At 44.2% G+C, this 15,694-nt stretch overlaps 1 protein-coding gene across 7 annotated transcripts in view; it reads left to right on the top strand.

The window, feature by feature from the left end:
- OSBPL9 (oxysterol binding protein like 9) overlaps positions 1-15,694 on the top strand; it is a 175,388-nt gene that overhangs the window by 138,049 nt on the left and 21,645 nt on the right. For all 7 annotated transcript variants that reach the window (XM_089684473.1, XM_089684471.1, XM_089684472.1 and 4 more), the window contains 3 exons: positions 582-686; positions 2,103-2,262; positions 12,064-12,176. In XM_089684473.1, coding sequence (XP_089540599.1) covers positions 582-686; positions 2,103-2,262; positions 12,064-12,176 — 378 coding nt within the window. The remainder of the gene's footprint in view (positions 1-581; positions 687-2,102; positions 2,263-12,063; positions 12,177-15,694) is intronic.

Genomic DNA, 15,694 nt, shown 5'->3' on the forward strand with positions numbered 1-15,694 from the left:
AGCAGATGGAGACAGACAGAAATGACACTAAGTGCTTTGGAGTGAGGCAAGTATACACTACAGAAGGATATGCTTTGTTCATTTTTCATTTCAGAGGTTTGCAACCACTTTAGAAGATACACTCTAGTGATAAATAATAATAATAAAAAAAAAAGGAAAGTGTTGAACATCAGCTGTATGGACTCACCCACACAGCCAAGTTTCTCAAGCACAAATGGGCAGGTGAACACGGCCCTGGAAGCACAGGCTCTGTGCCAGGGGCCATGCACCCGCCGGTCTAGCTGTCAAACTCGGCTGTTCAGGTGAGCTTGTATTCAATTATTTAGGCTGGCTGTACGCAGCTACATGCTACTAAAAAATATAAACAAAAGGCTCTGCACACTCTCAGGGCTCTGTGCCTGTATGATGAGTCCTTAAGCACATTTACTGTGTAAGATAGATATCCTCAGCAGTTGACTCATGGGCTTCACTTATCCTGTTTAAGAACTTTACACAAAATAACTATTATTTATGCTGTACATGAGCAGGAGTAAAGGTAGGCCCCTTGACATTGCTCATTGACTGGGATTTTTATTTTTCAGAGGCTGTGCAGGTTGGCAAAGGTGAGCAGCGGCCGTCGTCGTTGGCTGTCGGTTCAGTAGGAACTGGCCTCGGAAGCCATCTGACTCCCACTCCAAATAGCACAGGTGAGTCCTGCATTTCCAAGTAAATCGCCAATTGTAGCACTGCTAAAATGAAACCAGAAAGCTTTTTACATTAATATGAAACTGAAATAAAATTCTTTGTTTTTACCAGTGCTCTTCCTGCCCTTCCTCATTGCACCTTACGCATAAATAAAATGTAAAGCACCTTGATTGATTACCTGTTAAGTGAAACAGGCTTTTTCCCATCATCCTTTTACCTTTCTGGTACTCTGGGTCTGAGGGTAGAGGTGGGATTTGTGTGGTACTGATTGGCCCAAGCAACCATTCAGTGCCTATACTTCATGCAGATCCCAATTTGATACTGCAACTCAGATCCAGAGCTGTCAGAAGCAGCAGTCTGATGGGACCCAGAGGTAAAGGCTGCTATACACGGCTCGACTTTTAGCTGATTTCAGCTAAATCCTCCGAAATTCAAGCCACGGGTGACCCTGTTGGTTCCACCGAGCTGGGCAAAATCATGTCCGTGTGCTTGTTGAAGGAGCTGGGTGGAATAATTGCTGGCCAAACAGCAAACTCACCCAGTTGGATGCAGGCTCTGTTTTGGGTATTCTGACAGCTGTATGTGCCAGTTGTCAGAAAACCGTAGCTGGCAGGCTGAATGAAAGAAATCTCTTTCACGCTTTCTCTTTTTACGCTTCGGTTTCTGTTTTTGGGTTGGGAGTAGGAAAAGAAAGTTGCAGAAGTAACAATGTTTTCCTGAGTTCAGGTCTGCTCCAAACAATTTAAAGCGCCATTAAAGTATTCTAAACATTTTTTTATATCCCAGCCCCCTGAGCAGATATTTTGACAGGAAGCTTGAATGAACTACCACGGTGGTAGTTCTTTGAGGACTACAAGCCGACAGCTGCTAAGGCTGTTGGAACTTGTAGTCTCTTATTCACCTAATGCTGTGAATGAGTAACACGGCTGGGTGGATTGAGCCCCGCATTGCCGCATTTTTTAAAAATTTGACAGCTAGTGAGGGGGGAGAAGATCCCCCTCTTGCTGTCAAAGCGGGGATCGGGAGCCTGAATATGGGTGTAACATGTTATGAAAGGTGAACTTCTCCTTTAATGTCCACAGGTTATTACATGAACTGCAGCTTTCCAAGTCTTTACACTCCTAATACAGAACATTTGAAAATCTGATAAAAATTTTCAACTCCGTCCCAATGCCCCTTGTTGCATTGCCAACTCTTAAGTGCTGGCATTAATATCTAGCCTTATAGGTGGATGCTGCCCCTGAGCTTTTATATGGCACAGGAATCGGAGTGGCTGCTTCCATCCCAGGCTACTCACGGAGGAATTTTGCCGAGCAACAGATTTTTTATAATAAGCTGTTATGAATCTTTGGTATCCAGGAGGAGGCCTCAGCATCATATAATCATGTTGTTGACTTGTGCCTGTTCTCTTCTGACAGGAAGTGGTCAGTCTGTTCCCAGCAGTAGTTTGACCTCCCCCAGCCACGTCAATCTGTCACCGAACACAGTCCCAGACTTTTCATACTCCAGCAGTGAAGATGAGTTCTACGACGCAGATGAATTTTACCAGAGCAGCTCCTCCCCAAAGCATTGCATGGAGTAAGTGTTTGAGCCTCTCTACAGATATGTTTCTTATGACCCTAAATCTTAGAGCTTCATACAAAACTAGCCATAGATGTTAGATCGCAGTCAGGCAATCATTCCCTTATCATGCTCAATCTGGTTGGCAAAATGTGTGTTGATACCTAATGGTTGTATAAGCAATGGCAGACCCCATTAATTTGCCTGTGGCATTGGCTGAGGGGTTCTTTGTTATTTATTTACTGCCTTAAGAAGTGTTTGGCAGACATCCACAACAAGCCCTGAAAGCACTCCTTTTGGCCCCAATGAGTACAAATAAGAGGGCAAGCCTAACTGCTAATCAAATGCTCTCTAGATATTACCGAACATAAGCTGTGGAATGGTACCTTTTGTAGCTCTGAAAAGTTCTGCCAGACCCTATAGAAGTTACAATGCATATACCAACTTTCTGAATTTTGATATTTGCATAGCTTTAAGCAGACCCTACCACTTGCCTGTGACAGTGTTTGGGCCAGGCAATAAATTCCGTCAGGCTCTGAGCATCATCATGTCCCAGACGTAGGTATTTTTTCCCATAAGGGTAAAGCATTGATTTGCAGTTGGACAGTATTTTACGAAAGGTACAGTTTGACAGTTTATATACCCTAGTATATAGAAGGCTGTCTTATTATAGTGAGGTGAACTACAGGTTTACTGGAAGGAAGATATGATGTTTGACTGTTGCATTATAGACCATTTACAATACAACACATACTTTAAAATATTTGATGACATGATTTAAAATTGGTGCTTAGTGCATGGTTCCACTCTGTTTAGTTGCATATCTTCCTTAACCACTTCAAGTCCGGACACTTTTACCCCCTTCCTGTCCAGGCCAATTTTCAGCTTTCAGCGCTATCACACTTTGAATGACAATTGCGCGGTCATGCAACACTGTACCCATATGAATTTTTTAGCATTTTTTTGAGACAGATAAACTGGGATTTTTATTTTGTTTGCTATATAAATGAAAATGTCCAAACATTTTGAAAAAAAGTTATTATAAAATTTTGCAAATACCGTATTTTTCGCTCCATAAGACGCACCTGATCATAAGACGCACCTAGGTTTTAGAGGCAGAAAACAGGAAAAAAAATTCTGAACTAATGGACTGCAGACATAGTACAGGAGATGACCAGAGACTGTGGACAGCACAGAGATGACCAGAGACTGTGGACAGCACAGGGATGACCAGAGACTGTGGACAGCACAGGGATGACCAGAGACTGTGGACAGCACAGGGATGACCAGAGACTGTGGACGGCACAGGGATGACCAGAGACTGTGGACAGCACAGGGATGACCAGAGACTGTGGACAGCACAGGGATGACCAGAGACTGTGGACAGCACAGGGATGACCAGAGACTGTGGACAGCACAGGGATGACCAGAGACTGTGGACAGCACAGGGATGACCAGAGACTGTGGACAGCACAGGGATGACCAGAGACTGTGGACAGCACAGGGATGACCAGAGACTGTGGACAGCACAGGGATGACCAGAGACTGTGGACAGCACAGGGATGACCAGAGACTGTGGACAGCACAGGGATGACCAGAGACTGTGGACAGCACAGGGATGACCAGAGACTGTGGACAGCACAGGGATGACCAGAGACTGTGGACAGCACAGGGATGACCAGAGACTGTGGACAGCACAGGGATGACCAGAGACTGTGGACAGCACAGGGATGACCAGAGACTGTGGACAGCACAGGGATGACCAGAGACTGTGGACAGCACAGGGATGACCAGAGACTGTGGACAGCACAGGGATGACCAGAGACTGTGGACAGCACAGGGATGACCAGAGACTGTGGACAGCACAGGGATGACCAGAGACTGTGGACAGCACAGGGATGACCAGAGACTGTGGACAGCACAGGGATGACCAGAGACTGTGGACAGCACAGGGATGACCAGAGACTGCGGACAGCACAGGGATGACCAGAGACTGCGGACAGCACAGGGATGACCAGAGACTGCGGACAGCACAGGGATGACCAGAGACTGCGGACAGCACAGGGATGACCAGAGACTGCGGACAGCACAGGGATGACCAGAGACTGCGGACAGCACAGGGATGACCAGAGACTGCGGACAGCACAGGGATGACCAGAGACTGCGGACAGCACAGGGATGACCAGAGACTGCGGACAGCACAGGGATGACCAGAGACTGCGGACAGCACAGGGATGACCAGAGACTGCGGACAGCACAGGAGATGACTGCTGACCTTTGGGGAGGGGGGGGGGAGCGGGTACCTTAATTTGACAGGTACCCGCTCTTACTTCCACGGAGTTGTTCTTTGATCTTACCTGTTCCTCTATCCAGCCGCGCGCTGTCTTCCCGGCTTCTGTAGTGTGGGCGCTCGGCATGACAGCTGGGTGCCAGTGCGCATGAGCGAGAAGCACTTGCGCTTTTCGATTGGTCCAGCGGCTTCTGGGATCTGTCATGTGTCCCAGGTACCGCCTTACCATTCACAAAAAGCACCGCTTCTTGCGCATGCGCACTTGGCACCCGGCTGTCAAGCCCAGTGCCCACACTACAGAAGCCGGGAAGACAGCGCGCCGCTGGATAGAGGAACAGGTAAGGTCAAGGAACAACTCCGCGGAAGTAAGAGCGGGTACCTGTGAAATTCAGGTACCCGCTCCCCACCTCTCCAAAGGTCAGCAGTCATCTCCATAAGGTCCCGCTGCAGAGCTGAGCGGCCGGCCCGGTATTCTGACACGGCGGCGCTGGAAATACCGGACCGGCCGCTCCATATTCGCTCCATAAGACGCACTGACATTTTCCCTCCTTTTTTTGGGGGGAAAAAAGTGCATCTTATGGAGTGAAAAATACGGCAAATAATCTTCATAAATCTTGGCCAAAATGTATTCAGTTATCTTTTTAATAAATAAAGAAACCCAAATTAGTTTATAACAAAAAATGACAATTAAAAAAAATATATATATATTTTATTTTTATTTTATTTTTTTATGTTTTGTTTTTTAACATTATCACCCTAGCAATACAGTGTCACCATAGTGACACTGTACTACTTGTGGGGGGTGATGAAGATTTTTTTTTTTTTTTACACTGATTGCTCTTACACCCATAAAGGCTGTAAAAGCAATCATTTCTCCTTCTCTCTGGCTGCATTCCTGCACCCATTGAGAAATACTGTACGAGCTATGATTGCTCACAGCTTGTCACATGGTACAAGGTTGTTGAGAACAGTCTTGTACCATGTGACCTCTGTGATCATTCACAGATTTCACACGTAGTAAGCAATGATGTCAGGAAGTGACATCTTGCTTACTACTATTCATGTGATCACTGATTGGCCAATCAGTGATCACATGATCAGGACCTCACACAGAGGTCCTGTACAGCGATCAGTGTTCCGCTGTGTCTGGAGAACACAGTGGGCACCAGATCGCGGTTCTGCGAGCTCCCAGGGAGCACGCACAAGCAGGGAAGCGGGGATGACATTTATAAACGACCACCCGCCACTGTACTGCTCCTGTCCAGCCGTTTATATACATGGGCTGGACGGGAAGTGGTTACGTTTTACTGCTGGACTTTGCTGGGAATCACAATAATTTGACCTCAGACTGTGCAGACTTTAAAAAAAAAAAAAAAAAGTGAACCAGTTACAATACAAGGGTTAACAATTAAAAAAATCCTGTCCAGCACTGGTTCCATGGTGGAGAGAAGTTTGACTTGTGTTACAGTTTTAGGAAATGAATTCTGGCTTTGTATTGCAAAAGCATATCAATTATACTGTATATGTTAAAGGTGATATCTTGTTGCAGAAACCATTGGGGCGGGCTTCACATTGTTATAGTGCGGTGACATATGGCAACACAGATTATGCACATTGGTGCCCTGCCATTTATTTATTACAAATGGCACTTGGTGGGGCTACATTAAAATGATGAAAGTTAACACACGACACGTGCGTTATTGCACTGTACAGATATAAACAGGCTAATGTATAGCAACAAATGTCCACTTTTAAGACTTTACAGTTAGTTGCCCCTAAATTCCACTGCCTGACATGTTTCCCTCTATGTACCTTGTGTTTAGCACTTATAATATACATCTATTTACAGGCCAGTGTTGGCAAGTTGAGCATCAACAACTTCACACTAAAGCAACCACAAAAAAAAAATCTCTTCTAGCAGCTAAGTCTAAAGTGCAAATTCCTCCAAGTTAATTGACCTTTGGGTGGTTGATTAAAAGCCCAAATATGCGTCCCACGTAAACAAAATTCTCTGTAAACAGAGCCGTTATCAGAATCAGACATTAGTTCTTTGGCCATTTGTTTTTGTTACCTACTGAAATCTTACAAGGAATATTAAAGGACATCTACTGTAAACCCAAAAACCAGTGAACCAGTCCTTGGATGTGCTACCTAAGTTATTTTTAATTTTTCATGCCAAGAACATTTTTAAGGCCTCATGCACACGGGATGTTTTTAAAAGTGCTCCTCATGGAAGCAGTGTTTTGGCAGAAAAAAACACCTAATGCTTGTAAAAGTATCTAACGCTTTTCCAAGTGTTTAGGCGCTTTTACAGGCATCAATCACTTGGGCGCTAATTCAATTGACCAGAATAATAATTTATTCTGGCCATTGAAATTAACTTTCAAGAGATAAATGCACCTAGTGCCAACATGCGTTTAGACACGTCAAACGTTTTTTTCTGCTGAAACTGCTGCTCCTGGACGCACTGGCAGTGGGGTATTTTTACAGCTCCTAAAAGACCCTGCCACTAAAAGCTTCTAAAAATCTGTGTGCATGGACACATAAGATAATATAAAGGGGGTTCGGAATCTGCAAAAAAAGAAACAAAACACCCGACACCCTTAAAAGTGGCTTCAAAAACGCCCTGTGTGTGAGAGGCCTAATAGGTACAGAAATTAACTGTTGATCTTGCCAGAATTTAAAGTGGTTGTAAACCCTTACATAACCAATGAAGTGAATGGCCTCAGGTAATACACAGAGATTAAACAAATCATCCTACATAAGTTGTTCCTGTTTATCTGCAGTCTTCTCTCCTCTTCTGATCTTCTCTACATCCGTTCAAAGTTCTGAATTTATAAAGCTTGTCTGCAGAGTTCTGAGAGATGAGTAAAGGGAAGAGACACACCGCCTTCCTACAGCTCACAGGAACAGAGCTGGAGCTGTCAATCTGTTGGAGGTCCATCCCCGTCACCATTTTTCTCTTGGTGTCAGGAAAACTTGTCAGAAGTGATTCATGGAAGGAGGCAGCAGACAGAAATTACACTTAGTGCTCTGGATTGAGACAAATACACACTATAGAGGAATATCCCTCTGTATGAGGTTTACAACCACTTTATTTCACCTCCTGCGAGTTGAAATAAAAGCACAAACAATCCTATCAAACAAAGCTATCATCTGTAAATTACGAATCCCCCTCCCTGTGTAATGGAGATAAAGAGTAAGCCTGTGTTCACACTGATGCGATTTGACAGTTCAAATCACATGACAAATCGCACCCAATGACTGGCAATTGAACCGTTCCAACTTCATCAGAGTCGCACAAATTTAAAAGTAGTTCCTTTTGGCAATTTCGGCTGTGACTTGCATAGACATCTGTGCATGAAGTTGCACAGATGTCTTACAAGTCGTACCTGAAGTCACACTGACATCCGTCTTTGAAATCTTGTGACTTCACAGTCTTATTCAGTGTGAACCCAGGCTCAGTCCTGCTTTGTAGGCCTTATCAGGAGAGCAGCCTGGGTGATGACAATGGCTCTTTCCTTCGGTAAGACGGATTGAGTGAGCATTGTCACCCAAAGGCTGGTCATACAAGAGTCATTTTCTTTTGTCCAACCAGCTGATCCAGTGGAAAATTTTCCAGCAAGCTGGCTCAATATATTGACAAATGTAAAACCAGCCTGCCTATACATGGATCGAAATTCAGCTGGTCCCTGCTGACTCAGCTGAATTTCTATCCATATAAAGTATGACCAGATTAAAATGACAGGAAATGTGTTCTTCACACTAAAGGTGCAGTTATGATTTAAGGTGAGCGAAAATGCATGATACAAGCTTTTTGCTCATTATTATTAATTCATATAGGTGTCTAAATGTGCAGTAAAATGGGAGTGTGAATAAGACACGCTGCTAGTGTGATACTAGGAAAACTGGATTGTTGGATTCTTGTTAGCTTCTCTCCTTGTGTGGTAGCTTATGGTAGTGTCCAATAACTATCTTGTGGCTTTGTCCGTCATTCCAAGTCCGTTTTACTGTATTCATCATTGTTGGTAGTCCCCTCACCAGCTGCATCAGTATCCATGCTGTGTGTACTGTGAGAGACCGGATATAGTGAATGCAGGGTCCAGGGAGACCAGATATAGTGAATGCAGGGTCCAGGGAGACCAGATATAGCGAATGCAGGGTCCGGGGAGACCAGATATAGCGAGTGCAGGGTCCGGGGAGACCAGATATAGGGAGTGCAGGGCCCAGGGAGACCAGATATAGTGAGTGCAGGGTCCGGGGAGACCAGATATAGTGAATGCGGGGCCCGGGGAGACCAGATATAGTGAGTGCGGGGTCCTGGGAGACCAGATATAGTGAGTGCGGGGTCCTGGGAGACCAGATATAGTGAGTGCGGGGTCCTGGGAGACCAGATATAGTGAGTGCGGGGTCCTGGGAGACCAGATATAGTGAGTGCGGGGTCCTGGGAGACCAGATATAGTGAGTGCGGGGTCCTGGGAGACCAGATATAGTGAGTGCGGGGTCCTGGGAGACCAGGTATAGTGAGTGCGGGGTCCTGGGAGACCGGGTATAGTGAATGCGGGGTCCGGGGAGACCGGGTATAGTGAATGCAGGGACCGGGGAGACCGGGTATAGTGAATGCAGGGACCGGGGAGACCGGGTATAGTGAATGCAGGGTCCGGGGAGACCGGGTATAGTGAATGCAGGGTCCGGGGAGACCGGGTATAGTGAATGCAGGGTCCGGGGAGACCGGGTATAGTGAATGCAGGGTCTGGGGAGACCGGGTATAGTGAATGCAGGGTCCGGGGAGACCGGGTATAGTGAATGCAGGGTCCGGGGAGACCGGGTATAGTGAATGCAGGGACCGGGGAGACCGGGTATAGTGAATGCAGGGACCGGGGAGACCGGGTATAGTGAATGCAGGGTCCGGGGAGACCGGGTATAGTGAATGCAGGGTCCGGGGAGACCGGGTATAGTGAATGCAGGGTCCGGGGAGACCGGGTATAGTGAATGCAGGGTCCGGGGAGACCGGGTATAGTGAATGCAGGGTCCGGGGAGACCGGGTATAGTGAATGCAGGGTCCGGGGAGACCGGGTATAGTGAATGCAGGGTCCGGGGAGACCGGGTCTAGTGAATGCAGTGTCCGGGGAGACCGGGTCTAGTGAATGCAGGGTCCGGGGAGACCGGGTCTAGGGAATGCAGGGACCGGGGAGACCGGGTCTAGGGAATGCAGGGACCGGGGAGACCGGGTATAGGGAATGCAGGGACCGGGGAGACCGGGTATAGGGAATGCAGGGACCGGGGAGACCGGGTATAGTGAATGCAGGGACCGGGGAGACCGGATATAGTGAATACAGGGCCCGGGGAGACCAGGTATAGTGAATGCAGGGTCCTGCATTTAGCAATACTGAAAATTGCCCTTTGTATGACTAACTTTAGAGTCTGTGTCTACGGGTTTTTGTTTGCTTCAAGCAGATTTTGCGTTCTCATACAGGTCAATGGGAATGTTATACCTGTTTGAAACGGGTCAGCTGCAGGTCAGGAGGAAGCCCACTGCAGGTCAGATGCAACTGTTAATGAATTCTGATTCATCTCAGAAGGTTCCCAAAGTGATGGCAAGCTGATGCCATCAACGCAAGCCAAAAGCCCATTGACACATGCCCTTAGGGTTCTGTGCTTAAATCAGGAAGCTAAGTCTTCAATTCAGATACTCTCATGTAGCAGGATATATTTGTTTTGTATAGACTGAGTCTGTTTCTAATCTCCTTTCACTTTTGTCACCTACATAATACAATTAAACACCGAGATACCGAATCATTTGTGGATAATTGTCAGATGAGGAATGCTTTGGGACTTTGAATAAAGCATTTTATTTGTGACAGCCACTCTTGTGCGTTTGTTTCCACTACATTTGCGCCTCATACGTGTACCATTTATTGCACTTGTCCGTGTTTAACGTTCTGTTCATGTCTTGTGTTTTCCTCCTTCTGCTGCAAGACTCCTATCTAGTTGGTAAGGATCCTTGTACAGCTTAGATACAGATTTACATTATCTGGGGCCATAGTAACGCAGTGACCTCTTGCTAATGACTTTCATAATTAAGCATGGCTTGATTCAAACATTTAAATGTCATCGCTATTATTCACGCTGTCTAGCAGACACATTGACATAAAGGTTTTCACGGTCTGCTGTGCTTTTTATGTAATTGAAAAATCTATACAAATGAATTATCTATTCCCAGTATTTCTAGCTTTAGGCAAATAAATATAGAGATCAATTAAACAATGACATGGACATGTATGAAAGAAGTCTAGTTTAAAGAGATCCTGTCACCTTGAGAATGCAGGGCAAAGTGCAAGTGTCTCCGCAAACACACCCCCCAATGCATACACACCTTTCCCTCTGTAGTCCGCACTAAAATGACTGGGGTAAGGGATTGGCAGCATTCCCCTGGTCATATGATAGTTCTTGGGCCCAATAATTGGCTACCAGCCCTTAGCATGGTCACAGGGGAGAAGGTCACGTGCTCCACCATACCCAGAAGTGCCAGGAATTGTAGTCTGCTGAAGAGGAGAAATGAGGGGCGAGGGAGCACTGGTAAGGGAGGGGGGGGGTCTTTTGCAGAGATGTTTTCAATTTACTCTGTATGGGCAAGGTGACAGCATCTTTTTTAACCTTTTTTGGCAGTAAAGATGATTTAATCAGCTTAATTTCACTTTTCACAAAACACGATTACTTATCAACTATTCGGGGTAATTTATATCTCTTTGATTTCCTGCAAAGCCTACAGCATTGTGGTCCAATGAATGTTTGTTTTTGAATCATTCTTTCCGAAAGAGCTCTAGAATACTGTATGTATTGATGTCTCTTGCAGTGCAAATTCCTTTTTAATTTTCTTGTTCCCCGACTTGTTCCATCCTCTGGTGCTCAGCTATAATCATCAAGGTTTACGAAGGGTCTATTTACACATTTGTACTGTATGATGCAGTCGCTGTCCGGCCGATAATTATTCACCCAACTTTTGTTGAGCCACGTGGTGCTGACAAGGCCACCCATGACTCACATTTAGATGAAATTCAATCTGAATTAGGACTGAACAGAATTACACCCCTTATGGTATACATTCATAGTATACCATTTACCAGAGTGTTTATCGATTTGTCTGGAAATATAATCAACTTTTATGGATTCTGTTAGCTTTGTGTAACACACAAGTGCTGGGTGCAGTTTACCTGGCGCTCATGTATACTTCGCCTTAGGAGGCTTTGAGGTTCAGAGCTGAGCATCACTAGTCATTTTCTTTCTTTTCTTGATATAAAAGCTTCAGCTTCATTTGTTTTCATGTTAGTCTGTTTTCATTTTATCATAGTACATGTGTTTTCTCTGTGGACATAGAGTAGTCATTGAGTTGAATGTTTAAATAGTGATCAGGGTCAGGCTTCATGTGATTCTGGCATTAGCAAAGTCTCTGGTCCATATGTTAAAATGGAATAGTGGAATAAAATGAATGTTTGTTTTTCTTTTTTTTTTTCACCCTTTTTTCGTAGCTCGTCTGAGTCTGCAGCAGCCCTAACACACAGCAGTACAGGGACCAGCCTGAAAAGACCGGATACTACAGAGTCCATCAATTCCTCAATGTCCAATGGGACCAACGATGCAGGTACAGAACTGTTAATAAAACACAAGTCCTTCATGAGGAAGGCAGCCCTGTACTTCTACTATTAACAAACCATCTCACCTCATATTTTTTTTTTTTTTTAATTATTCCAACTTTTTAATGCAAATTTTTTTTGTATCCTTGTATTTTTGAAACTTTATGGTTACACCTTCTCATTGATTTCGCTAAACCAGTGACAGGTCCTATATTATTATTATTCTTCAGGATTTATATAGCGCCAACAGTTTGCTCAGTGCTTTACAAAATGAAGGTACACATTACAGTTACAATACAATTTGGTACAAGAGGAAACAGAGGGCCCTGCTCATTAGAGCTTACAATCTAGGAGGAAGGGTTGAGTGATACCAAAGGTAATAGCTGTGGGAGGATGAGCTGATGGAGGAAATAAATGGCGGTTTAGTAGGTAGAAGCAGGATAGACTTCTTTAAAGAGAGAGGGTTTTCAGGGATTGTCTAAAGGTGGATAGATTAGGAGACAGCCGGACAGATTGGGGTAGAGAGTTCCATAGGATGGGAGAAGCTTTGGAGAAGTCCTGGAGGCAAGCATGGGAGGAGTTGACACAGGAACTAGAGAGCAGAAGGTCTTGGGAGGATCGAAGAGAGCGGTTTGGTTGATATTTTGAGACCAGGTTGGTGATGTAGCTGGGGGCAGAGTTGTGGATGGCTTTGTAATATGTTTAACCATTTGCCCTCCAGAGGATTTACCCCCCTTCCTGACCAGGCCAGTTTGTGCAATACGGCGCTGCATTACTTTAACTGAAAATTCCGCGGTCATGCAGCGATGCACCCAAATTAAATTTATGTCCTTTTTTTCCCCCCCCCCACAAATGGAGCTTTCTTTCAGTGGTATTTGCCACAGTTTTTATTTTTTGCGCTATTAACAAAAAAAGGCAGATCATTTTGAAAAAATATATATATATATTTTTGACTTTTTGCTATAAAACATATCCAGTAAAAAAATTAAAAAAAATTAAATTTCGTCATAAATTTAGGCCAAAATGTATTCTGCTATGTCTTTGCTAAAAAAGAAATCCCAATACGTGTAAATTAATTGGTTTACGTGAAAGTTATAGCGTTTACAAATGGCGATTTATATATACTGGTTTTTTTTTTTATACTAGTAATGGCACTGATCAGTGACTTATTGCGGGACTGCGCTGGGCATTCTGACTCTGGGGGGAGGAACTGATTAACTGCCGCTGACATCCCCAGTGACACTAATACAGTGATCAGTGCTAATAAAAGGCACTGACACTGTACTAATGACACTGGGCTGGATGGGGTTAACATGTGGGGAGATCAAAGGGTTAACTGTGTGCTGTTTTACTATGTGGCCTGTGTGTGTTTTACTATGTAAGCATGCTGCTTTGTATTGCTCTGCTATGCTATGCAGAGCAATACAAAGCAGCATACTGGTGCTGACAGGGGAGAGATCTGTATTGTTTACATACAGACCTCTCCCTTGTCAATGTTCCTCGGCAATTGCCGGGTGCTGGCAGGGAGTCTCCAGCCGGGACCCGGTGATCGACAGCTGTAGCCTTAAATGGCGGCGTGCGCCACCTGTGTGTGTATATGTAAGTGTGTTTATATGTATGTATATGTGTATGTGTGTGTATATATATATATATGTGTGTGTGTGTGTGTGTGTGTGTGTGTGTGTGTATGTGTATGTATATATATATATATATATATATATATATATATATATATATATATATATATATACATATAACCGCCCTGTAGCAGTAGTTCTGCTATAGGGCAGTCGGGAATCAGTTAATGAATGGTAAAACACATTCATGATTGCTTGGTGTAGTGCAAAATTCACAAGTTTATTGTGCCGTGTAGGAGCGAATCAAAATTATTCACTTACTGGTACCTGCATGCTACATACAACCCTCCTTTAAAAAAAACCAAAAAAAAAAACCAAAAGTAGTCCTACAGGGGGTTTTAAAAACGGAATGCAATGTGCTAGGGGAATCAGAAGGTCCCACAGGCCTTAGCTGAGGAACCATCTGCTATCATTCACACCTGAGGTCCAACACCAAGCCCAGGAGTGATCTGAAGCATATCTATGGCAGAAGAGGAATAGTGACATTTCTGAACATGTCATTTACTGGTTTTGTGGCAGACAAGAAGAGATGGTGCAGATGTGCCGTGCCTCCTGCTGCAGCAGCAGATTAGTAAAAGCTCTTGTACGAGCCCAATTGCAACCCATGCTATTTGTTGATTGGAGTCAGTGAACCAGTATTGAAGAACAAGTAATGGAAAATTTAGACATTTGAAAATGCTTTACGTACCCTGGCTGTCAGATGCTGCTAGCAGGATTTAGAAAGGCTGGTCATATTCCAGTATCTTACCATTTATCTAGACCTACATTCAGTTAATGTTCTTCTAATTAGGGTATGTACTGGTGTATGGCTAACTTTTCAGTAAATGTTGGCATTATTTTAATGCTCTTGAAAGTCTTCCAGCAGCTTGTTTAATTAAAGTGGCAGCCAGCACTCCTCTTATGATCTGTGGTCACTATCCCCAAACTGCATCTAAAGGCATCAAGAAATCTACCTGAAGCTGAGAGTTGAGCAAATTCTTAGTGTAGTCTTGCTATACAAGCTGTGGTCTACACAGTGGTCTGTGTGCAAAGACACAGAGTGATATTTTCTTGCTGACTTACCGGACTAGATGATTATATCATGCAAGTATACAGATAGGACTTCTGACTTTTCTTCAGCTTCCCTATTCTTCATGCTTCTTCTAGTGTTTTAGTATTCATTCATGCTTTTGTGAGCCAACACAAACACTCAGGTTTCTGGAATTTTCAGGGTTGGTAATTGTGGCTCCTGTATTTGTCTCAAGTTGGATGAACTTTAATCTGACCATATACAATCGGTTTGCGTAAACCAGGGGTGTCCAACCTGTGGCCCATGGGCCATAAGAGGCTCTGTACAGCTATGAATGCGGCCCAACACAAAATCATAAACTTGCTTAAAATGTTGATTTGTTTGGGGATGGATTTTTTTTTTTTTAAATGCCTTTATACTTAGCGAACACATGCAGGCGAAGACATATTTAACAGTGTCTCTGTACTGGACTTTTATGTTTTATCTTCCCAAAGAAAAATATCACACTCTTCACAATCACACCTCATTCATATCATCAGATTTCGGCAGCACCTGTATTTGTGAGCAACTATTTTCAAGGAAATAGTGCACAAAGGGCAAAAATAGAACCAAAATATCTGATGAGCACCTTGAGAATTTATTAAGAATTACCACTACATCCATGGAACCAGATACTGATGTGTTCGTTTATCAAAACCAGTGTACATTATCTATATCGGTGATCGTTAACTTGTGATCTGCCCGATCCCAGCTCATCAGCTATCCCAACTTGTGATCTGCCCGATCCCAGCTCATCAGCTATCCCAACTTGTGATCTGCCCGATCCCAGCTCATCAGCTATCCCAACTTGTGATCTGCCCGATCCCAGCTCATCAGCTAT

This window comes from Staurois parvus, unplaced genomic scaffold (assembly GCF_062004578.1).
Source record: "Staurois parvus isolate SC_StPar_1 unplaced genomic scaffold, SC_StPar_1.0 ptg000347l, whole genome shotgun sequence".
NCBI lineage: Eukaryota > Metazoa > Chordata > Amphibia > Anura > Ranidae > Staurois > Staurois parvus.